This window comes from Coregonus clupeaformis, chromosome 1 (genome assembly GCF_020615455.1).
Source record: "Coregonus clupeaformis isolate EN_2021a chromosome 1, ASM2061545v1, whole genome shotgun sequence".
NCBI lineage: Eukaryota > Metazoa > Chordata > Actinopteri > Salmoniformes > Salmonidae > Coregonus > Coregonus clupeaformis.
This window is the reverse complement of record NC_059192.1, coordinates 85343095-85369528: the sequence shown is the minus strand read 5'-3', so window position 1 is coordinate 85369528 and position 26434 is coordinate 85343095. Positions and strand designations below refer to the sequence as shown.

General features: G+C 43.6%; 1 protein-coding gene across 1 annotated transcript in view; it reads left to right on the top strand.

Moving 5' to 3' along the window:
* The window catches only part of LOC121575690 (cholesterol transporter ABCA5), an 87680-nt gene extending 64720 nt beyond the window's left edge, over nt 1–22960 (top strand). The window contains exons 29-37 of the mRNA XM_041888966.2: nt 2989–3080; nt 5863–6038; nt 13486–13561; nt 14474–14568; nt 17452–17571; nt 18012–18164; nt 18237–18316; nt 18437–18492; nt 18636–22960. Coding sequence (XP_041744900.1) covers nt 2989–3080; nt 5863–6038; nt 13486–13561; nt 14474–14568; nt 17452–17571; nt 18012–18164; nt 18237–18316; nt 18437–18492; nt 18636–18776 — 989 coding nt within the window. The 3' untranslated portion in view covers nt 18777–22960. The remainder of the gene's footprint in view (nt 1–2988; nt 3081–5862; nt 6039–13485; nt 13562–14473; nt 14569–17451; nt 17572–18011; nt 18165–18236; nt 18317–18436; nt 18493–18635) is intronic.
* The last annotated feature ends 3474 nt before the right edge of the window (nt 22961–26434 follow it).

The window sequence follows — 26434 nt, the reverse complement described above, 5'->3', positions numbered from 1 at the left end:
TTTGAGAAACAGATGCCTCACAGGTCCTCAACTGGCAGCTTCATTAAATAGTACCCACAAAACACCAGTCTCAACGTCAACAGTGAAGAGGCGACTCCGGGATGCTGACCTTCTAGGCAGAGTTGCAAAAAAAAAGCCATACCTCAGACTGGCCAATAAAAAGAAAAGATTAAGATGGGCAAAATAACACAGACACTGGACAGAGGAAGATTGGAAACAAGTGTTATGGACACGAATCGAAGTTTGAGGTGTTCGGATCACAAAGAATAACATTTGTGAGAAGCAGACCAAATGAAAAGATGCTGGAGGTGTGCTTGATGCCATCTGTCAAGCATGGTGGAGGCAATGTGATGGTCTGGGGGTGCTTTGGTGGTGGTAAAGTGGGAGATTTGTACAGGGTAAAAGGGATCTTGAAGATGGAAGGTTATCACTCCATTTTGCAACGCCATGCCATACCTTGTGGACGGCGCTTGATTGGAGCCAATTTCCTCCTACAACAGGACAATGACCCAAAGCACAGCTCCAAACTATGCAATAACTATTTAGGGAAGAAGCAGTCAGCTGGTATTCTGTCTATAATGGAGTGGCCAACACAGTCACCGGATCTCAACCCTATTGAACTGTTGTGGGAGCAGCTTGACCGTATGGTACGTAAGAAGTGCCCATCAAGCCAATCCAACTTGTGGGAGGTGCTTCAGGAAGCATGGGGTGAAATCTCTTCAGATTACCTCAACAAATTGACAACTAGAATGCCAAAGGTCTGCAAGGCTGTAATTGCTGCAAATGGAGGATTCTTTGACGAAAGGAAAGTTTGAAGGACACAATTATTATTTCAATTAGAAATCATTATTTCTAACGTTGTCAATGACTACATTTCCTATGCATTTTGCTATATTTCCAATTCAAACTCATTTCGTGTATGTTTTCATGGAAAAACGAGGACATTTCTAAGTGACCCCAAACTTTTGAATGGTAGTGTATATACAGTTGAAGTCAGAAGTTTTTATACACTTAGGTTGGAGTCATTAAAACTAATTTCTTCAACCACTCCACAAATTTCTTTTTAACAAACTATCATTTTGGCAAGTCGGTTAGGACATCTACTTTGTGCATGACACAAGTAATTCTTCCAACAATTGTTTACAGACAGATTATTTCACTTATAATTCACCATATCACAATTCCAGTGGGTCAGAAGTTTACATACACCTAGTTGACTGTGCCTTTAAACAGCTTGGAAAATTCCAGAAAATGATGTCATGGCTTTAGAAGTTTCTGATATTGGAGGTGTACCTGTGGATGTATTTCAAGGCCTACCTTCAAACTCAGTGCCTCTTTGCTTGACATCATGGGAAAATCAAAAGAAATCAGCCAAGACCTCCGAAAAATAATTGTAGACCTCCACAAGTTTGGTTCATCCTTGGGAGCAATTTCCAAGCGCCTGAAGGTACCAGGTTCATCTGTACAAACAATAGTACGCAAGTATAAACACCATAGGACCACACAGCCGTCATACTGCTCAGGAAGGAGACGCATTCTGTCTCCTAGAGATGAATGTACTTTGGTGCGAAAAGTGCAAATCAATCCCAGAACAACAGCAAAGGACCTTGTGAAGATGCTGGAGGAAACAGGTACAAAAGTATCTATATCCACAGTAAAACGAGTCCTATATCGACATAACCTGAAAGGCCGCTCAGCAAGGAAGAAGCCACTGCTCCAAAACCACCATAAAAAAGCCAGACTACGGTTTGTAACTGCACATGGGGACTAAGATCGTACTTTTTGGAGAAATGTCGTCTGGTTTGATGAATCAAAAATAGAACTGTTTGGCCATAATGACCATCGTTATGTTTGGAGGAAAAAGGGGGTGGCTTGCAAGCCAAAGAATACCATCCCAACCGTGAAGCACGGGGGTGGCAGCATCATGCTGTGGGGGTGCTTTGCTGCAGGAGTGACTGGTGCACTTCACAAAATAGATGGCATCATGAGGAAGGAAAATTATGTGGATACATTGAAGCAACATCTCAAGACATCAGTCAGGAAGTTTGGTCGCAAATGGGTCTTCCAAATGGACAATGACCCCAAGCATACTTCCAAAGTTGTGGCAAAATGGCTTAAGGACAACAAAGTCAAGGTATTGGAGTGGCCATCACAAAGACCTGACCTCAATCCTATAGAACATTTGTGGGCAGAACTGAAAAAGCATGTGCGAGCAAGAAGGCCTACAAACCTGACTCAGTTACACCAGCTCTGTCAGGAGGAATGGGACAAAATTTACCCAACTTTTTCTGGGAAGCTTGTGGAAGGCTACCCGAAACATTTGACCCAAATTAAACAATTTATAGACAATGCTACCAAATACTAATTGAGTGTTTACTAGAGGCTGCTCGCCTTCTGACCCACTGGGAATGTAATGACATAAATAAAAGCTTAAATAAATAATTCTCTCTACTATTATTCTGACATTTCACATTGTTAAAATAATGTGGTGATCGTAACTGACCTAAGACAGGGAATTTATACTAGGATGAAATGTCAGGAATTGTGAAAAACTGAGTTTAAATGTATTTGGCTAAGGTGTATGTAAACCTCAGACTTAAACTGTATATATATATTATATATATGTATGTATATATATATATATATATATATGTATATGTATGTATATGTATGTATAGATGTATGTATGTGTATATGTGTGTGTATATATATATATATATATATATATAATATATATGTATATATATGTATGTATGTATGTGTATATGTATATATATATATATATATATATATATATATATATATATATATTATATTATATTATACACAGTTTGTACTTAGGCGACCCGAAAAAAACACTTAGGTGGCCCGTCCAAGGATACTAATGGCAGAGAAATCCCTGAGGTCTGCACTGTGAGGCTTGGGTTTTTCAACAATGTCAATGTTCTCATAACAGAAAACCAGTATAGCAACTGTGTGTGTGTTCAGGTGAGGTGCTTGGACTGTTGGGGCCCAACGGAGCAGGGAAAAGCACCATCATGCATATGTTGTCTGGAGACACAGACCCAACCGCTGGACAGGTACACACCATTTACCCTCTCTGCCTCTTGACTGGACCCTATATGGAATTTGTAGGGCCAGTTTCCTGGACTAAAAAGTCATTTAAATTGAAAATGCCTTTTAAGCCAGGTGTACACTATACAATTTTGGCCCGGATTTAGCTGTCCCAGACAAGTTTTTGATATCGGAGAAAAAAATCCCTATGTCATTGCCTACTCAGGGTGCGAGGCCGTCACAGACGCTCGTATAATGTGAGTGGGTCAGAGACTTAATCTGAGGGCTACCGATCTCGTCTTTGAGCAGTCCCAGATGTCACGATATTTTCAAATGTATTATTAGCACAAAATCTGCAATGTGCGTATTGTGTGAGATGTGCAACGACATGTTTTGAGAACGGTGATGAGCAATAGCCAATGAGAGCTCGTCAGAGAAGAAGCCAATGAGATGATTACGTTGTTTTGCTTCAACCATAATGTGTAGACTCTCAAGAAGGAGCGATGACTACTACTAGTATGCGTTTGTACTTGCCTTTAATCAAAGCCAAAGTGTCAAATTGTTACAGCTCTGAAGTTCACAAGCAATGTTATTCAGTTCAAAATGTTGGCTAGATATTTCAACTCTGTATGGCAAGCGTGAATGTCTGACTGAAAACATTTAAGGCTGCTTTGAGCCACAGCTCGTTGTAGCTATGTTAAATGGAATCCCATCATTATTTTCGTGAGACAGCATGGTAATTGACAATCCTCAAGACCAAGTGTGTGACCCCTGTCTGTGCCACATCGTTTAGTGTGCACACCACTACGTTGGCAAGGCAAAAGCAACTACAGGAAAGATGTTCATTTAATGTGAGAGGGTTAGCAATGTTAGGATTTTGAAAGTTGTGTAGTGTACACCCGGCTTTAGTCCACAGCTAGTCATAATCTCAGCCTTAAAGGCCCTGTGCAGTCAAAAACGTGATTGTCCTGTAGACCCCTTGACTTTTTCCAAATTTTGTTACGTTACATCCTTATTCTCAAATTGATTAAATTGTTTTTTTTCCCTCAATCTACACACAATATCCCATAATGACAAAGTAAAAGCAGGTTTTAATAAATCTTTGCAAATGTATAAAAAAAAACTGATATTACATTTACATAAGTATTTAGACGCTTTACTCAGTACTTTGTTGAAGCACCTTTGGCACCGATTACAGCCTCAAGTCTTCTTGGGTATGACGCTACAAGCTTAGCACACCTGTATTGGGGGAGTTTCTCCCATTCTTCTCTGCAGATCCACTCAAGCTCTGTCAGGTTGGATGGGGAGTGTCGCTGCACAGCTATTTTCAGGTCTCTCCAAAGATGTTCGATCAGGTTCAAGTCCGGGCTCTGGCTGGGCCACTCAAGGACATTCAGAGACTTGTCCCAAAGCCACTCCTGCGTTGTCTTGGCTGTGTGCTTAGGGTCGTTGTCCTGTTGGAAGGTGAACCTTCGTCCCGGTCTGAGGTCCTGAGCGCTCTGGAGCAGGTTTATCAAGGATCTCACTGTACTTTGCGCTGTTCATCTTTCCCTCAATCCTAACTAGTCTCCCAGTCCCTGCCGCTGAAAAACATCCCCACAGCATGATGCTGCCACCACCATGCTTCACCATAGGGATGGTGCCAGGTTTCCTCCAGATGTGACGCTTAGCATTCAGGCCAAAGAGTTCAATCTTGGTTTCATCAGACCAGAGAATCTTGTTTCTCATGGTCTGAGTCCTTCAGTGCCTTTTACTGAGAAGTGGCTTCCGTCTGGCCACTCTACCATAAAGGCCTGATTGGTGGAGTGCTGCAGAGATGGTTGTCTTTCTGGAAGGTTCTCCCATCTCCACAGAGGAACTCTGGAGCTCTGTCAGAGTGACCATTGGGTCCTTGGTCACCTCCCTGACCTTGGCCCTTCTCCCCCGATTGCTCAGTTTGGCTGGGCGGCCAGCTCTAGCAAGAGTCTTGGTGGTTCCAAACTTCTTCCATTGAAGAATGATGGAGGCCACTGTGTTCTTGGGGGCCTTCAATGTAGCAGACATTTTTTGATACCCTTCCCCAGATCTGTGCCTTGACACAATCCTGTCTCGGGGCTCTACGGACAAAATTCCTTCAACCTCATGGCTTGGTTTTTGCGCTGACATGCACTGTCAACTGTGGGGCCTTTCTAAATCATGTCCAATCAAGTGAATTTACCACAGGTGGACTCCAATCAAGTTGTAGAAACATCTCAAGGATGATCAATGGAAACAGGATGCACCTGTGCTCAATTTCGAGTCTCATAGCAAAGGGTCAGAATACTTACGTAAATAAGGTCAAGGGGTCTGAATAAATTCTGAATGCACTGTATGTTTCCACACTGAGGTTGGAATAATACTGTGAAATTGTGAAAAATGTATGCCCTTTTAGTGTATGAGCTGTTTGAAAATGCCATCTGAAATTTCAACCTGTTTTGGTGGGATTAAGTTTTAGCCTGCCTGTTGACATCACCAGGCAATAAATTAGTTAATAGACCAATAAGAAAGAGTTCCAATCCTCTCTGCCAATAAAACAGCTAGTTTTCAGTTGTCCCCTCCCCACTCAGACCACTCCCAGACAGTATTAACAAAATTATTTCTTGAGAAATGTATCTTTGCTAAGAAGCTATTTGTTTTCAATCAAAATGGTTAAAAAAATAAACAGTCACAGTAAGGTACTTAATTATTGCCCAGAGATTGTTTAATATTGAGACAAAAACCAGCTGCATTTCAGGTCCAATCTGATCCTATATGATTACATTTGACAGTCTGTTGCTCTTGCCTCCTCAGGTCCTGATGGGGGACTACAGTACAGAGTTCCGTCCAGTAGACAACCCCCTGGAGCATATAGGCTACTGTCCCCAGGTCAGCCCTCTGTGGCCCCGCATCACCCTGGAGGAACACCTGGAGATCTACGCTGCCATCAAGGGCCTCCGCGGACAGGACGTCCCTGGCATCATCACACGGTAACTATCTCCTCTATCATAAAACAGTTAACATTTAAGTCATCTAGCAGACGCTCTTATCCAGAGCGACTTACAGTTAGTGCATTCATCTTAAGATTGCTAGGTGGGACAACCACATATCACAGGCATAGAAAGTACATGTTTTATCTAACATAGCTATCAGTAGAGTCAGAGCTAGAAGGTGGTGTAGGTAGGGAGGGGCAGTTCCTCTTGCTGTTCCGTAGGTAAGCACCATGGTCTTGTAGTGGATGCGAACTTCGACTGGAAGCCAGCAGAGCGTGCGGAGGAGTGGGGTGACATGAGAGAACTTGGGAAGATTGAAAACCAGGCAGGCAGCAGCGTTCTGGATAAGTTGCAGGGGTTTGATGGCACAAGCAGGGAGCCCAGCCAACAGCTGCCTGGATTAGGACCTGCACCGCTTCCTGTGTCAGGTAGGGTCATACTCTACGGATGTTGTAGAGCATGAACCTGCAGGAGCGGGTCACTGCTTTGATGTTTGCAGAGAACGACAGGGTGTTGTCCAGTGTCATGCCAAGGTTCTTTGCACTCTGGGAGGGTGACACTGGAGTTGTCAACCGTGATGGAGAGGTCTTTGAGCGGGCAGGCCTTCCCCGGGAGGAAGAGCAGTTCCGTCTTGTCGAGTTTAGCTTAAGGTGGTGGGCCGACATCCAAGTTGAGATATCTGCCAGGCACGCAGAGATGCGTGTCACCACCTGGGTGTCAGAAGGGGGAAAGAGAAAAGTAGTTGAGTGTCATCCACATAGCAATAATAGGAGAGACCATGTGAGGATATGATGGAGCCGAGTGACTTGGTGTATAGAGAGAAGAGGGCCTAGAACCAAGCCCTGGGGGACACCAGTAGATCTGTGTCCATGTGGTGCACGTGGACACAAATCCTCTCCACGTCACCTGGTAGGAGCGGCCTTTCAGGTAGGATGCAATCCAAGAGTGTGCAGAGCCTGAGATGCCCAGCCCTGAGAGGGTTGAGAGGAGGATCTGATGGTTCATGTTGTCGAAGGCAGCGGATAGCTCTAGGAGGATGAGAACAGAGGAGCGAGAGTCAGCTTTGGCAGTGTGGAGAGTCTCAGTGACACAGAGAAGAGCAGTCTTGGTTGAGTGACCAGTCTTGAAGCCTGACTGGTTAGGGTCAAGAAGATGGTTCTGAGAGAGATAATGAGAAAGTTGATCATAGACATCACGCTGAAGTGTTTTGGAAAGAAAATAAAGAAGGGATACAGGTCTATAGTTTGACGTCAGATGAGTCGAGTGTTGGTTTCTTTAGGAGGGGAGCAACTCGGGCCATTTTGAAGTCAGAGGGGACGCAGCCAGTGGTCAGGGATGAGTTTATGGGGGAAGTGAGGAATGGGAGAAAGTCTCCAGAGATGGTCTGGAGGAGGGGATGGGGTCGAGCAGGCAGGTTGTCGAGTGGCCAGACCTCACTAGTCGCAGGATGTCATCTGGAGAGAGAGGGGAGAAAGAGGTCAAGGCGTATTCAAATCAAATCAAATTGTATTGGTCACAAGAGCCGAATACAACAGGTGCAGACATTACAGTGAAATGCTTACTTACAGCCCTTAACCAACAGTGCATTTATTTTAAACAAAAAAAGTAAAAATAAAACAACAACAAAAAAAGTGTTGAGAAAAAAAAAGAGCAGAAGTAAAATAAAGTGACAGTAGGGAGGCTATATATACAGGGGGGTACCGTTGCAGAGTCAATGTGCGGGGGCACCGGCTAGTTGAGGTAGTTGAGGTAATATGTACATGTGGGTAGAGTTAAAGTGACTATGCATAAATAATTAACAGAGTAGCAGTATTGTAGTTCTCTGGGAGTGAGACCAGTGGACTCAATAGGCTGAGTGAATGAGTAGCGGATGTCGTCAACCTTTTTTTCTAAAGTGGTTGACAAAGTCGTCCGCAGAGAGGGAGGAGGAGGGGGTGGAGGATTAAGGAGGGAGGAGAAGGTGGAAAATAGTTTCCTAGGGTTAGAGGCAGAAGCTTGAAATGTAGTGGTAGAAAGTGGCTTTAGCAGCGGATACAGAGGAAGAGAAGGTAACGAGGGAGTGAAAGGATGATAGGTTCTCCGGAAGTTTAGTTTTCCTAAATTTTTTGCTCAGCTGCCCGCAGCCCTGTTCTGTAAGCTCGCAATGAGTCACTCAGCCACGGAGCAGAAGGGGAGGGCCAAGCCGGCCGGCCGGGGGGAAAGGGGACAGTACGAGTCATAGGATGCGAAAAGGGAGGTGAGTAGGGTCGAAGAGGCAGAGTCAGGAGACAGGAGGGAAAAGGATTTTGAAGCTTGTCGACCCCACACTCGAGTGTAGGACCGAGAGCTTAATACAAAAAAATGTAGAGGTCTTAAATAGTAGACCTAGAAAATGCTTAGTCATGGCTGGTTTCACCCCTCCCCGGTAGATCAGGGCATCATAAGCTACCTTGTGTTCATCTTGTGGTTATGTGTATCGAGTGTTGTTTACCCCCCCATTTAGTTCTCATAAGCAAAGATGACTTGAAACAATAACAGTACTGTTCTGTTAAAGCTCTCTCTATCCTGAGTCACACCATGTCCTTGACTATACGCCCAGACCAGCTAAGGGGAAGCATCCTTTTGCAGAAGTGCAGCATTAATAGTGTTAGGTTCTAAATAACGAGAGTAAAACTCGGACGATTAGTAAAGCTCAACCAAGTTGATTCACCCATTGGGTCCCACAGCTGTATAAGACAAAAAACATGTTCCAACCAACACAGATATTTATACTCCAATTTAGGTGAACTCCTCCTTCCCTATAAACATTACATCTTCATTGCTAGGCAGGAAGTTAAGTGATGTGACCTCAACCCCATTCCTCTCTAATCCAAAGCTCTCCACCCGTATCAGCGACGGCAATCATGTGATTGCCTCTCCTCTACTCAGTACATTCCAAAGCCCCCTGGCTCCTATCCAACCTTCATTGACCCCACCATATACATTCCTCCTACAGATGACCATTAACTTCTGTTGTATAAACCAGACTATGGCACTCCTCATGTCTCTAGTATAACTGATGATTAACAATATTTAAAGTTTAGAAATCCGAACCCATCAATAGTAAGAGATCCTCCACCAATGGTAAAAGGTCTCTTACTATTACCAAGCACATAGTTGTTAACTATCAATATTCATACAGCTATAGTCAACAAAGGTAAATACATAATTTTTTCCCTTACACCTGGAGGGGGGTTTCAGTGAGATTAGTAGGCGAGCAGCCTCTAGTAATGATGAGGTCAAGCGTATTGCCTGCCTTGTGAGTTGGAGGGGATTGGGTGAGGTCAAGAGGCAAGGAGGGGAAAGAGAGAGTTGGAAAGAAATGAATCCAAGGCAGACGTCAGGAGGTTGAAGTCACCAGTACGAAGAGCGGTGAGCCATCTTCAGGAAATTAGCTTATCAAGGTGTCAATCTCATTGAGGAACTCTCCAAGGGCACCTGGTGGGCGATAGATGACAATAATGTGAAGCTTGAGTGGACAAATGACAGCGTGGAATTCATATGAGGAGATGGACAGGTGAGAGAGGGAGAAAAGAGAATATCTCCACCTGTGCCACCACCGCGAAGACCAGATGCTCTTGGACTATGAGAGAAAACATAGATGACGAAAGAGCAGCTGGAGTAGCAGTGTTCTCTGGGGTGATCCATGTCTCCGTCAGGGCCAAAAAGTCGACGTACTGAAGGGCAGCATAGGCTGAGATGAACTAGGCGTTCTTGACCGCAGAGCGGCAGTTCCAAATGCTGCCAGAGACCCGGAATTCCACATGGGTTGTGCACGCAGGGTACACTAAATTAGGAGGGTTGCAGCCAAGGGGTGGGGAACGTCTGTAAAGACTACAGGGAGAGGTGCGAACAGGTATAGAAAATACACAGAGTTGACAAAGCTACAAAAGAGCAAAATCAGAATCTGTAAATAACTAGGTAAGATATACACAAGTGAGAGAGTGGTGTGGAGCCCTCCTCTCCTTCCTTCCTCCAACAACTCCACAGAACCGTCTTTGTTTCGGCGATGGTCTTAGTTTTGAGACAAACTGACACGACCGCCGCTTACAGCTGCTGCTGAGAAACCAGGAGAGACTGAAGAACTAACACTAATTGCTAATTGCCTAGCGAAGGTGGAGAGCACACCTCCCTGTACTAATTGCTGATTGCCCAGGAGAGGTGAAACCACTCCCCCTCCAATACAGCCACTGATTACGAAAACAAGTCACAAATTGCCCTGTACCTTGATCCTGGTTGATGTGTCAACAACTATCTGCAAATTATGAGCAGTCAGCAGTTCACACAGCAGGTAGGCCACTGTGAAGACAGGCAGCACTTAAAGTAGATGGCCCTAGCTAGCAAAAAGACAGTACTAGACCACAACAGATAAAGACAAAAAAAAATGATATACAGTGGGGAGAACAAGTATTTGATACACTGCCGATTTTGCAGGTTTTCCTACTTACAAAGCATGTAGAGGTCTGTAATGTTTATCATAGGTACACTTCAACTGTGAGAGACGGAATCTAAAACAAAAATCCAGAAAATCACATTGTATGATTTTTTTTGTAATTAATTTGCATTTTATTGCATGACATAAGTATTTGATCACCTACCGACCAGTAAGAATTCCGGGTCTCACAGACCTGTTAGTTTTTATTTAAGAAGCCCTCCTGTTCTCCACTCATTACCTGTATTAACTGCACCTGTTTGAACTCATTACCTGTATAAAAGACACCTGTCCACACACTCAATCAAACAGACTCCAACCTCTCCACAATGGCCAAGACCAGAGAGCTGTGTAAGGACATCAGGGATAAAATTGTAGACCTGCACAAGGCTGGGATGGGCTACAGGACAATAGGCAAGCAGCTTGGTGAGAAGGCAACAACTGTTGGCGCAATTATTAGAAAATGGAAGAAGTTCAAGATGACGGTCAATCATCTGGATGATCCAGAGGAGGAATGGGAGAAGGTCATGTGGTCTGATGAGACAAAAATTGAGCTTTTTGGTCTAAACTCCACTCGCCGTGTTTGGAGGAAGAAGAAGGATGAGTACAACCCCAAGAACACCATCACAACCGTGAAGCATGGAGGTGGAAACATTATTCTTTGGGGATGCTTTTCTGCAAAGGGGACAGGACGACTGCACCGTATTGAGGGGAGGATGGATGGGGCCATGTATCGCGAGATCTTGGCCAACAACCTCCTTCCCTCAGTAAGAGCATTGAAGATGGGTCGTGGCTGGGTCTTCCAGCATGACAACGACCCGAAACACACAGCCAGGGCAACTAAGGAGTGGCTCCGTAAGAAGCATCTCAAGGTCTTGGAGTGGCCTAGCCAGTCTCCAGACCTGAACCCAATAGAAAATCTTTGGAGGGAGCTGAAAGTCCGTATTGCCCAGCGACATCCCCGAAACCTGAAGGATCTGGAGAAGGTCTGTATGGATGAGTGGGCCAAAATCCCTGCTGCAGTGTGTGCAAACCTGGTCAAGACCTACAGGAAACGTATGATCTCTGTAATTGCAAACAAAGGTTTCTGTACCAAATATTAAGTTCTGCTTTTCTGATGTATCAAATACTTATGTCATGCAATAAAATGCAAATTCAGTACTTAAAAACCATACAATGTGATTTTCTGGACATTACAGACCTCTACATGCTTTGTAAGTAGGAAAACCTGCAAAATCGGCAGTGTATCAAATACTTGTTCTCCCCACTGTACTTATCACTCCTGGAGATATCAGGAGTCCTCTAGCTATAGAATGAAGCACACTGAGATGGAGCCTGAGAAGCTGGTTATATACAGTAAACTCAGAAAAGAGATGTTAACCCTCTCTCCCACTGTACCCTTATGACTACTGTCTTGGCGCCTGAGAAGCTGGTTATATACTCAGAAAATAGATGTTAACCCTCTCTCCCACTGTGCCACAAAGAGGGACTTAGGAAAATTACAATTGGCTCAGAACAGGGTAGCACAGCTGGCCCTTAAAAGTACACGCAGAGCTAACATTAATGATATGCATGTCAATCTCTCATGGCTCAAAGTGGAAGAGAGATTGACTTCATCACTACTTGTTTTTGTAAGAAGTGTTGACAAGCTGAATGTACCGAGGTGTCCGTTTAAACTACTAGCACACAGCTCGGACACCCATGCATACCCCACAAGACATGCCACCAGAGGTCTCTTCACAATCCCCAAGTCCAGAACAGACTATGGGAGGTGCACAGTACTACATAGAGCCATGACTACATGGAACTCTATTCCACATCAGGTAACTGATGCAAGCAGTAGAATCAGATTTTTAAAAACAGGTAAAAATACACCTTATGGAACAGCGGGGACTGTGAAGAGACACACACAAGCGGTACAGACACACGCATATGCACACAAGCGCTAGCACACGCACTCTACACACACGTACATTGCAATATTGTTGTGTGGCGGTATTATACATTTTGCATTGTACATTTTGTATTGTAGATACTCCTGAGTGGCGCAGTGGTCTAAGGCACTGCATCGCAGTGCTAGCTGTACCACTAGAGATCCTGGTTCGAATCCAGGCTCTGTCGTAGCCGGCCGCGACCGGGAGACCCATGGGGCGGCTCACAATTGGCCCAGCGTCGTCCAGGGTAGGGGAGGGAATGGCCGGCAGGGATGTAGCTTAGTTGGTAGAGCATGACGTTTGCAACGCCAGGGTTGTGGGTTCGATTCCCACGGGGGGCCAGTATGAAAAATAAAATAATGAATGCACCCACTAACTGTAAGTCACTCTGGATAAGAGCGTCTGCTAAATGACAAAAATTTAAAACTGTAGATATGTGGACAGCGGAGTCACTCACCACCTTCCGGAGACATTTGAAACCCCACCTCTTTAAGGAATACCTGGGATAGGATAAAGTAATCCTTCTACCCCCTAAAAAAAAAAAAAAAAAAGATATTGTAAAGTGGCTATCCCACTGGCTATAGGGTGAATGCACCTATTTGTAAGTCGCTCTGGATGTAAAAAAAAAAAAAAAAAAATATGTAGTGGTGTAATAATGTTATTATGTACTGTTTTATCTTTTTTCGTATATGTAATGTAAGTGCTTTAATGTGTTTGGACCCCAGGAAGAGTAGCTGCTGCCTTGGCAGCAGCTAATGGGGATCCCTAATAAATACAAATACCCTTATGACAACTGTCTTGTGGTAGGAACAGGTAGTGCCTGTTGTATTCAGAGATGTGCTGTCGACAACTAAGCATTGATGCAGGGTGATTGTTTATCTGGAGTTAATTTTAATCCAAAAAAATGAATAATGTATCTAACGTTTGTATATTATCTTATCTAACCTAACTTTTAGACTTGGCCCTCTTTATTTTTCTGTTATGTACCTTTTTGCTGTGGTCTCCTGTGGAATGGACTTTGTGTGAACTCTGTGTATCTCTCTCTCTGTGTTCCTATCAGTGTGGTGAATGCTCTGGAGCTGAAGGACCACCTCCACAAGCAAGCAAAGAACCTATCAGCTGGGATCAAGAGGAAGGTGAGAGTGAGAGTGAGAGAGAGAGAGAGCACCACTTCCACTTTACACTCTGTCTACTCTCTACACACCTTTACATAACAGTGTGCAAAGGGAGACTTTTAGTTCTAAACTGCCTGTCAGGGAGACATTTGGAGAGCTGAAATGGGGTTGCTCCATAGACTCAGTTGCGGCCTAGCAGTGCCATCCATCATTTCATGTGATGTTTGGTAATAGAGAGAGTAAATAAGGTGAGTATTTCCTCCCTCCAGCTCAAACAACCCTACAATGTTAGCTGGAAATCAGTGTGTAAAATAACCACCAAGCTTAGCCCATCAACATTCACCAAATCATAACCCCTTACTTTGCTCACTTGTTTCATTTGTACATCTATGTCACAGTATGTTGACTGCTGTCTCGACCTCTGAATGCCCGGCTATGAAAAGCCAACTGACATTTACTCCTGAGGTGCTGACCTGTTGCACCCCCTACAACCACTGTGATTATTATTTGACCCTGCTGGTCATTTATGAACGTTAGAACATCTTGAAGAACGATCTGGCCGTAATGGCCATGTAATTTTATAATCTCAACCCGGGAAAGCCAGAATAGGACTGGACACCCCTCAGAGCCTGGTTCCTCTCTAGGTTTCTTCCTGTCTTTCTAGGGAATTTTTCCTAGCCACCTTGCTTCTACATCTGCATTGCTTGCTGTTTGGGGTTTTAGGATGGGTTTCTGTATAAGCACTTTGTGACATCTGCTGATATATAAAGGGCTTTATACATACATTTGATTTGTGTGTTTCAGCCTAGCCCAAACATTCAAATCCTTTTGCCCTCACTAATTCTTACTTGCCTGTTTCATTTGTAGCCTAATAATACCTGTGCCACACTTTGTTGACTGTATTTGTTTGTGTTTCCTGTTTGTGTGTTTCAGTTGTGCTTTGCTCTCAGCATGTTGGGGAACCCTCAGATAGTTCTGCTGGATGAGCCTTCTACAGGGATGGACCCCAAGTCCAAACAACGCATGTGGTGAGATCCATGCTCCTCTCTCTGGGATAGGCACAATCAGACCAAAACAATGTTGTTGACAAGAAATGGTTGTGTGGTACAAGGCTGAGAAATTACAGCAAAAGCACACTACAGTCAATAGAAACCAGAATGTATCGTGTGTCATGTAATTTTTATATGTACACTATACAATGCATTCGGAAAGTATTCTGACCGTTCACTTTTTCCACATTTTGTTATGTTACAGCCTTATTCTAAAATGGATTAAATTAATATTTTTCCTCATCAATCTACACACAATACCCCATAATGACAAAGCGAAAAGAGGTTTGTAGAAATATTTGCAAATGTATAACAAATAAAAAACTGAAATACCTTATTTACATAAGTATTCAAACCATTTTGCTATAAGACTCGAAATTAAGCTCAGGTGCATCCTGTTTCCATTGATCATCCTTGAGATGTTTCTACAACTTGATTGGAGTCCACCTGTGGAATAATTCAATTGATTGGACGTGATTTGGAAAGACACACCTGTCTAGATAAGGTTCCAAAGTTGACAGTGCATGTCAGAGCAAAAACCAAGCCATAAGGTCGAAGGAATTGTCCGTAGAGCGCCGAGACAGGATTGTGTCAAGGCACAGATCTGGGGTACCCAAAGATTTCTGCAGCATTGAAGGTCCCCAAGAACAAAGTGGCCTCCATCATTCTTAAATGAAAGACGTTTGGAACCATCAAGACTCTTCCTAGAGCTGGCCGCCCGGCCAAACTGAGCAATCGGGGGAGAAGGGACTTGGTCATGGAGGTGACCAAGAACCCGATGGTCACTCTGACAGAGCTCCAGAGTTCCTCTATGGAGATGGGAAAACCTTCTAGAAGGACAACCATCTCTGCAGCACTCCACCAATCAGGCCTTTATGGTAGAGTGGCCAGACAGAAGCCACTCCTCAGTAAAATGCACATGACAGCCCGCTTGGAGTTTGCCAAAAGGCACCTGAAGGACTCAGACCATGAGAAACAAAATTATCTGGTCTGATGAAACAAAGATTGAACTCTTTGACCTGAATGCCAAGCGTCACGTCTGGAGGAAACATGGCACCATCTCTACGGTGAAGCATGGTGGTGGCAGCATCATGCTGTGGGGACTGGGAGACTAGTCAGGATCGATGGGAAAGATGAACGGAGCAAAGTACAGAGAGATCCTTGATGAAAACCTGCTCCAGAGCACTCAGGATCTTAGACAGTTCACCTTCCAACAGGACAACGACCCTAAGCAAACAGCCAAGACAATGCAGGAGTGTCTTCGGGAGAAGTCTGTGAATGTCCTTGAGTGGCCCAGCCTTGAACCCAATCGAACATCTCTGGAGAGACCTGGAAATAGCTGTGCAGTGACGCTCCCCATCCAACCTGACAGCGCTTAATACTTATGTAAATGTGATATTTTTAATACAATTGCAAAGATTTCTAAAAACCTGTTTTTGCTTTGTCATTATGGGGTATTGTGTGTAGATTGATGAGGGGGGGAAAATAATTTAATCCATTTCAGAATAAGGCTGTAACGTAACAAAATGTGGAAAAGGTAAATGGGTCTGAATACTTTCCAAATGCATGTGGACACACCTTCAAATTAGTGGATTCAGCTATTTCAGCCACAACCGTTGCTGACAGGTATATAAAATCGAGCATACAGCCATGCAATCTCCATAGACAAACATTGGCAGTAGAACGGCCTTACTGAAGAGCTGTGACTTTCAACGTGGCACCGTCATAGGATGCCACCTTTCTAACAAGTCAGTTTGTCAAATATCTGCCTTGCTAGAGCCCCGGTCAACTGTAAGTGCTGTTATTGTGAAGTGGAAACGTCTAGGAGCAAACAACGGCTCAGCTGCAAAGTGGTAGGCCACACAAGCTCACAGAACGGGACTGCCGATGTGCTGAAGCGTGTAGCGGATTAAAATTGTCTGTCCTCGGTTGCAACACTCACTACCAAGTTCCAAACTGCCTCTGGAAGCAACATCAGCACAATAACTGTTCGTCGGGAGCTTCATGAAATGGGTTTCCATGGCCGAGCAGCCGCACACAAGCCTAAGATCACCATGCGAAGTGTCGGCTGGAGGGGTGTAAAGCTCGCTGCCATTGGTCTCTGGAGCAGTGAAAACGCGTTCACTGGAGTGATGAATCACGCTTCACCATCTGGCAGTCCAACGGACAAATCTGGGTTTGGCGGATGCCAGGAGGACACTACCTGCCCGAATGCATATTGCCAACTGTAAAGTTTGGTGGAGGAATAATGGTCTGGGGCTGTTTTTCATGGTTCGGGCTAGGTCCCTTAGTTCCAGTGAAGGGAAATCTTAACACTACAGTATACAATGACATTCTAGATGATTCTGTGCTTCCAACTTTGTGGCAACAGTTTGGGGAAGGCCCTTTCCTGTTTCAGCATGACAGTGCCCCCGTGCACAAAGCGAGGTCCATACAGAAATGGTTTGTCGAGATCTGTGTGGTAGAACCTGACCTCAACCCCATAGAACAACTTTGGGATGAATTGGAACACTGACTGCGAGCCAGGCCTAATCGCCCAACATTACTAATGCTCTTGTGGCTGAATGGAAGCAAGTCCCTGCAGCAATGTTCCAACATCTAGTGGAAAGCCTTCCCAGAAGAGTGGAGGCTGTTATAGCAGTAAAGGGGGGACGAGCTCCATATTAATGCCCATGAGTTTGGAAGGAGATGTTTGATGAGCAGGTGTCCACATACTTTTGGTTATGTAGTATATGTCAACTTCAGCTTCAAAGGTTTTCAGTTTGTCTTTTAGTTTTAGATGTAATTGTTATACTCTGTAAAGTAGCCAGTAAAGAGCTACGGCTGTGGTGGTCCTGTCGCTCTGTTTCATCCTGTCTCCAGGAGGGCTATCCGGGCAGCGTTTAAGAACCGCCAGCGTGGGGCCATTCTGACCACTCACTACATGGAGGAGGCTGAGGCTGTGTGTGACCGCGTGGCCATCATGGTGTCAGGGCAGCTCAGGTGAGTGTTGGGGTATCAGAGTAGAGGTGAAGATGGGTGGAACATAGAGTTGGATAGAGGGTGCACTTGCCACAATGCCGTTTGTGGTGTGCCCTCTATCCAACTCAATGAGCTCTGGCATTGGGGAAAAGGTGTAATATGTTGCCATTACATTGCTATAGCTAATAATCTATGTCGCAGTAACTAGGTTATAAGTTATTCCGTTGTAATAACTTTGTTACAAGTACTTTGTCTTTTTGTCATACTGTATTGAGGTATTTTTTAGTGTTTAGATGTTTTGTTTGGTGTTGAGATCAGGTGGTCTATTGGGGAGTTGATTTGTGGTGGTTGTGATGAGGATGATGGCGATGATAATGAGGATGTGTTATATCTCTCTCAGGTGTATTGGGTCTATCTAGTTGTGATTATGGTGATGATGAGGATATATCTCTGTCTCTAAGGTGTATTGGGTCTATCCAGCACCTGAAGGGGAAGTATGGGCGTGGCTACAGCCTGGAAGTGAAGCTGAGAGAGGAGCTGACGGGGCTCCAGCAGGTGGCACTGCTCCACAAGGAGATCCGACGAATCTTTCCTCACGCTGCAAGACAGGAGAGGTGAGTCAGAGCAGAGGTGTGTGTGTGTATGTGTGTAATGAAATGCTAAAGCCCGCTGCCTCTGTCTTGCAGCTTTGCCACGCTGATGGTTTACAAGATCCCCATGGAGGATGTCAAGTCACTGGCCAAGTCCTTCTCTCAGCTAGAGAGTGGTGAGAGTGTGTGTGTGTGTGTGATCACTCTCTGAACATCTGCCTCATGTTTCATTGATCAGTTACAATTTAGTCAAAATGCATTTTGTTCTAATGTCCTCTACTCTCCCTTGCCTCCAGCTAAGCAAGCCTTCAACTTTGAAGAGTACAACTTTTCACAATCTACCTTAGAGCAGGTAAGTACTCATTTGTGAACCTTACCTTGAATATCATGTGATGATGTTACATCAACTGCAATGCAAACCCCATCCACTTCCTGACCATTTGTCTGAACTAGTCTCTCTCTCACTCTCTCACTCTCTCTCACCCCCTCTCTCAGGTCTTCATGGAGTTTGCTAAGGAGCAGGAGAACGAGGAGGAGGAGGTGGGTTCCCTCAGCACCACGTTCCAGTGGCAGCGGCTCCGCCAGGATGGCCCTGTGCCTGTCAACCACCCAGACAGCATCGTGCACCAGCTGTGAGCTCCACTAGGGGGAGGCTGTCTGTGGCTGGCTCCCATTCTCCCTGCCTACATGGCACTAACCTCGTCCCCAGGCTAAAGAGGCTGGGATCGAGATTACTATGGCACAGGCTATGCCAGCCCTGGCAGTGCACTCACCCCTCACCTCACCGGCTCACACCACCACCCACCACCAGCCCAAACTAATAGGACAAGATGGGCGTCACAGTACGGACGGACGCCCCTATGGACATGGCCCTGGAGGGCTAGCAACCATACACTCACACCGGAACTGTGTGTGTCTGTGTGGGATGGGAGGTCTCTCTGGGGCTGAGGTGTGTGAGTTGTCCGAACTACTGTGTGTTTTCTGACCTTTGCACTGACTAACCAAGGGGCCTGCTCCGCTCCGCTCCACCCAACCAGAATCTCCCTCCTCTGATGACGCACTGATACGACCTACTCCGGTTTTTCAATAGGTTTTAGTTTTTTTTAAATCTGAATTCACAGGGAGTTGGTATATATGGAGTATTTATTGATTCCTTTTATTTTCCATCCATTTCCCTACCTGGGGTAACCTCGTACCTAGGCAAATTGGAAATGTCTAGTGAACAAGATTATCCATGGGGAATCAGTGCAGTAAGTGTGTTTGCTCGTGTCTTCCACTGTGTTTGTGAAACTATATGTGTGTTTTATAACAACACCAGTCCAGTTCTGGCTCTAGATCCACTAGAACCAAAGCAGCACATCCCTATTCACTCACACACTCCTAACCTAACACGTTGACACTAAGGTGCTTTTAGCGTCTGTAGCATGATGTGGACTATATTTGTGTCGTAGTTGTGTAGGTTGCTTGTTCTGTACGTGTGAGTACAGATAAACTACTGACAGATCAACTGACAGATCAACTGACAGATCTCCAGTACAGACAGAGTTACTGGCAGATGGAGTGGCCTTTTTTCGTTGCAAAAGAGGAAACCCAGCAGAACTGGAGCTCCAGTCCCTCTCCTCCCATGCATCGCCCTCTGGTGGGTGTGAAGAAAATCACACCTCACTCTGGCTCTGCCTCTTCTGCACTAAGGGTTTGCTGCTGTTACTCTCTGGCTGCATCTGAAATGGCACAATATTCACTACTTGCTCTGGTCAAAAGTAGGGTACCATTTCTGACGCAGCCTCTGTGTTTCTGTGGGGCACTGTGAGTACTGTGTCTCCTCTATACACCAGCATGCATTTCAGTGTTGTTCAGGCCCATTGTATACTATAACCACAGCTCTCCCCAGTTCTCATAGACAAGGAGAAAGAGGCCTCCTTTTGAATGACTTAACATGCTTGTCTGAGAGGAAGAAGTATGGATAAATAAGGGGAAGATGGTCAGTCTTGTATTATAATGATGCATAAAAGGCACAAGTGTAGGGTTTAGTATGGAGGGTTTAGGGTGGAGGGTTTAGGACATGTACTCACACTGCCCAGTGGCCTTCCACTCCTACAATACTTTAGTGTCTGAATAGGAAGGATAGCTTGGCAATGTAGTATCTTAAATGCACATCAGTATATGTAGCACTCTGGCTTCATCAAACATTTGGTATGGGAACCAAGTCACCAACCTAGAGAATCAATCAATTGGAAGAATATGGTTTGGAAGAGTATGTCTTGTTTTTATTTTATTATTATGATAGCTTTTTGTTCTTTTATCTTGGCCAGGTGTGCTCAAATGGGTATTTTGTGACAATGTTGAATTTTGAATGTATGAAATCATGTCTCCAAAAAGAGGCTTCTTATTTTATCTAGGTGATTATGAGTTTTTGATGTTCTGTTGGACTGTAAGGAGCTCAGTTTTCACTCTGTGTCACTCTGGTGCCACTTTTAACCACAGATATATTTTATTATTTGTATTGTATTTCGTGTGTGTGTGTGTGTGTGCGACTCATGTTTGGGTACTGCTACAGTACTAATATAACCCTCTCCAAGGAAGCACACTAAGTGTTGGTGCAATACTTAAACAACTGTAAAAATTGTAACTTTTTCTCGTGACATTCAGTTGAGCTTTGAAAGAGCGGATGAGAGATGAACAGAAGGGAGTTTAAAAGAGAATTATTAGTATGTGAGGATGGTGAGACTGAGAGAAGATGTATTGGTTTCCAAATTGAGAGTCCATGGACTTGAACTATAGTTTTCAGATGGTTTGACTTTTTGTGATGCAGGCGTATGCTCGGCATGGTAGATTCTTGATTGCTTGAAACGCATGATCCCTCTGGCCTCTTGCTTGATGAAGTTGCATCACATACTTATAAAGATGCAAACACAATTTCGGGATGCCTAAAAAGTGTCTACAGTACCTAACTGTCTGTCTCACTAAAGATAAATATATTGTACAGTGTGAAACTAGGCATAATACTATGTCTAATTTGATATATTTACCTGTAGCATAAATCACGAGTGCTTGTATTTTCTACAGAAGTGTGTGTTCCTCATTGTTCAGTAGAAGACTTGTCATAGTAGAGAATATCATCCTGCCGTAGAACATGTGTCATAGTAGAGAATATCATCCTGCCGTAGAAGACGTGTCATAGTAGAGAATATCATCCTGCCGTAGAAGACGTGTCATAGTAGAGAATATCATCCTGCCGTAGAAGACGTGTCGTAGTAGAGAATATCATCCTGCCGTAGAAGACGTGTCATAGTAGAGAATATCATCCTGCCGTAGAAGACGTGTCGTAGTAGAGAATATCATCCTGCCGTAGAAGACGTGTCATAGTAGAGAATATCATCCTGCCGTAGAAGACGTGTCGTAGTAGAGAATATCATCCTGCCGTAGAAGACGTGTCATAGTAGAGAATATCATCCTGCCGTAGAAGACGTGTCGTAGTAGAGAATATCATCCTGCCGTAGAAGACATGTCATAGTAGAGAATATCATCCTGCCGTAGAACATGTGTCATAGTAGAGAATATCATCCTGCCGTAGAAGACGTGTCATAGTAGAGAATATCATCCTGCCGTAGAAGACGTGTCATAGTAGAGAATATCATCCTGCCGTAGAAGACGTGTCGTAGTAGAGAATATCATCCTGCCGTAGAAGACGTGTCATAGTAGAGAATATCATCCTGCCGTAGAAGACGTGTCGTAGTAGAGAATATCATCCTGCCGTAGAAGACGTGTCATAGTAGAGAATATCATCCTGCCGTAGAAGACGTGTCGTAGTAGAGAATATCATCCTGCCGTAGAAGACGTGTCATAGTAGAGAATATCATCCTGCCGTAGAAGACGTGTCGTAGTAGAGAATATCATCCTGCCGTAGAAGACGTGTCATAGTAGAGAATATCATCCTGCCGTAGAAGACGTGTCGTAGTAGAGAATATCATCCTGCCGTAGAAGACGTGTCATAGTAGAGAATATGACAGTGAGTCAGATGTGTTGATATCTTGCCAGCCTCTCTGATACTGAGACTTAATATCAGTCTGTTGGCCATGAGTCTGAATTAAGAAACATTCACAGAGAACAGGAGGCCTTCACTTATTGTTTACGGGTGGTGTGGCCATAGAAATATACTGTTCCAGATGGTCAAAAGACCAAGGTCTGAGGGGCTTTGTCCCTTCTAGCGATTATATTTCTATGAGTGTAGCGCCTATTTTGGGCAGTGATAATCATTGAGCAAAATGCCTCTTGTCCCTTTTTGCCTTCTAACATAAATCCACCTCCCTCCCTCTCTGTGAACTAGATATTTTCTCACGTCTCATCTCTCCAACCTGGGATGCAGAAGCTTTATAGTCGTCATCTCCTTTTTAAGGGAGTTTGTTTATTATAACATTGTTTATTTTAATGGGGAGCTGTGTGAATATTTGTTTTGTAATGTGGTGTTTGTGTTATTGAGGTGTTGTTGGAGCAAGTTACTTGAAGTGGTTGTTCATAGCTTCCTTTGTCTCTACCATGTCATGTGTGGTTTAGTTGATCATTATGCTTATTGTGTTGTCATATAAACTGATGAAAAGACTAATGAAGAGGTTGAAGCCCAAGAAATAGGACACAGTAGCATCTCAGAGGCCTGTTTTGCCACCATTGACCTTAATTTGATGGAATATGTTTTATGTTTTCTATTCATATATTTTTTAAAGAAAGTGTTCTGAAAATGTATGTTGGTATAGGACAGGTCTGTTGGGCTTCTGTTAACTTGCCCTCTGAAATTAATTAAAATCGGTTTTATTTTAAATTTGTAACGCATGTTTTCTACTTTACTGTCTCGCTCTCAAGAAGGGTATTTGCTACTGAGCATTGTTGGTGAAAAATCTGTGTATTTCTATGATGATACAGTACAACCTGGTGGTCCTCTGTAGCTCAATTGGTAGAGCATGGCACTTGTAACGCCAGGGTAGTGGGTTCGATCCCCGGGACCACCCATACATAAACATTTATGCACACATGACTGTAAGTCGCTTTGGATAAAAGCGTCTGCTAAATGGCATATTATTATTATTATTACAACCTCTCACAGGCTGCGTTTGTTGTCTGATAATCCTTCTTTCTAGAATACCCCACTGACTGTGTATGCTTAAAGATATTGCTTTGTTGTGTTGACATACTCTAACACTATCGTGTGAGTGGAGAGAGCGTTTTTCTTTTTAACTCGGTGAACATTATTTTTGCACACGTAGCCTTGTGCACTTGATCAATGCCTACTATAGTGGTGACTATTGTTGCCACTATAACAGAGCGAAAATAGAATGTCTTCTGTTTCATTCTGTATGAGTTGTGTATGGGGTGAGATGGACTACATTCACATAATTCTTATCTATTTTAAAGTAACTGCCCAGTGGTTCCAGATTTCTATGAAGTATGACCTATAATTACTTACAATATGAGTGAAATAGTTTTCCTTCCAATTTGGGGGGGATTAATTACGTTAAAAGCAGCTTTACGGAATGGTGTGGGCTAACACCAATAACAGAATGGTGTGGGCATATACCGGTCAAAATATTATTGCAAGTAGACCGCTGATAGGCCAGCTCAGCCTCCTCTAGGCCAGCTCATCCTCAGGGAGATGATATGTTCTATGAGGAAATAGCAAGCATTTTTGAAACGGTCTGTTTGAGATACAAGTTTGAGGTGGGGTTTTTGAAGTGTGTTTTTCTCAAATTTTTGCTTCTGCCACATACGAGTATAGGACGAGTCAACATTAGTTGGATACGAGTTAACAGAATATAAACTTTTAAGTGAGATTTTCACTTGGCAGTTACTTTAAGACGTTTTTCCCAAGTGCAATATTTAGATTTGTGTTGTCACAAGCGTTCTATTATAAAGGCTATCATGGTTAACTGAAATATCAATGTATCCTTTATTCTGTGGACTTGAGTGTCACTTGCAGTAAAATATTAATACCATTAGATTGCTTTCCTTTTTCTCTTCTTTGGTGCCCATTCCCATTTTATTTTTATTCCCTTCCATATGTATTTGCACAGCAAAGCTAAAATGTTTTATTTGGCTCTATACTCCAGCATTTTAGATTTGAGCTAGAATGTCAGATTTTATTTGAGGGTATTTTCATACATATCTGTTTTACCATTTAGACATTAAATAACTTAATGTATCTAGTCCCCACATTTGAAGAAGTCATAAGTATTTGGACAAATTCACTTAGTGTATCAAAGTAGTCAAACGTTAAGTATTTGGTCCCATATTCCTTGCACACAATGACTACATCAAGCTTGTGACTCTACAAACTTATTGGATGCATTTGCGGTTTGTTTTGCTTGCAGATAATAAAACTGCCGCTCACAATTTAACCAACACCAATCTATTTTTGTGACTACCTAGACCTACCATTTGGTTTTGAAGTATTGAAACCAAACCACATGATTTGAACGAAAAGTGTTTTCATAAACATGAAAAGGTTAAGGTAAGAAGCGCTCATCATTTCCATTAGGCTACATGTCGTATTAAACGGCATTTAAACACTCTAAATAGGTCAGGAGCAAGACAGGGAGCCTAAATGAATTATTTAGGCTATATTATTTCAATTATTTCAAGGCTACAGCCTACAAAGGAATACATTGTGAAGCATTAACGAGTGCAACACTAGGCTGGTAGGGACATAAAACGCTCAGCATTTAAACAACATTTACTTGTATTAAATCATTATAGTCTATAAATTGCGCATAAAGGCTGTGACTTAATTAGAATTAAATACACATTTAAATTAAAAATGCCTTATTAGGCTCAGTCTACAGTGCCTTTGAATTCATTTTTAGAAACACTAGTTTGGCCAGAGTCTGTGGCTTCAGGCTCATGCGGTGGTGCCTGGAGAGCCGGTCAGCAGCGGAGAATATCCTCTCCTTTCTTGCTGAGCCACTGGGGATGCTAAACACCCTTAGGGCCACTCTTGCCAGGATGGGCAGAGATGCAGAGTTTTTTTATATATACATTTGAAGTCGGAAGTTTACATACACTTAGGTTGGTGTCATTAAAACTCATTTTTCAACCACTTCACACATTTCTTGTTAACAAACTATAGTTTTGGCAAGTCGGTTAGGACATCTACTTTGTGCATGACACAAATCATTCTTCCAACAATTCTTTACAGACAGATTATTTCACTTATAATTCACTGTATCACAATTCCAGTGGGTCAGACGTTTACATACACTAAGTTGACTGTGCCTTTAAACAGCTTGGAAAATTCCAGAAAATGATATCATGGCTTTAGAAGCTTCTGATAGGCTAATTGACATAATTTGAGTCAATTGGAGGTGTACCTGTGGATGTATTTCAAGGCCTACCTTCAAACTCAGTGCCTCTTTGCTTGACATCATGGGAAAATCAAAATCAATTGTAGACCTCCACAAGTCTGGTTCATCCTTGGGAGCAATTTCCAAACAACTGAAGGTACCACGTTCATATGTACAAACAATAGTACACATGTATAAACACCATGGGACCATGCAGCCGTCATACCGCTCAGGAAGGAGATGCGTTCTGTCTCCTAGAGATAAACGTACTTTGGTGCGAAAAGTGCAAATCAATCCCAGAACAACAGCAAAGGACCTTGTGACGATGCTGGAGGAAACAGGTACAAAAGTATCTATATCCACATAAAAACAAGTCCCATATCGACATAACCTGAAAGGCCGCTCAGCAAGGAAGAAGCCACTGCTCCAAAACCGCCATAAAAAAGCCAGACTACGGTTTGCAACTGCACAAGGGGACAAAGATCGTACTTTTTGGAGAAATGTTCTCTGGTCTGATGAAACAAAAATAGAACTGTTTTGCCATAATGACCATCGTTATGTTTGGAGGATAAAAGGGGTTGCTTGCAAGCCGAAGATCACCATCCCAACCGTGAAGCACGGGGGTGGCAGCATCATTACATTTTAGTCATTTAGCAGACGCTCTTATCCAGAGCGACTTACAGTTAATGAATACATATTTTTTTTATACTGGCCCCCCGTGGGAATCGAACCCACAACCCTGGCGTTGCAAACGCCATGCTCTATCAACTGAGCTACATCCCTGCCGGCCATTCCCTCCCCTACCCTGGACAACGCTGGGCCAATTGTGCGCCGCCCATGAGTCTCCCGGTCGCGGCCGGCTGCGACAGAGCCTGGATTCGAACCAGGATCTCTAGTGGCACAGTTAGCACTTAGATGCAGTACCTTAGACCACTGCGCCACTCAGGAGTACATGCTGTGGGGGTG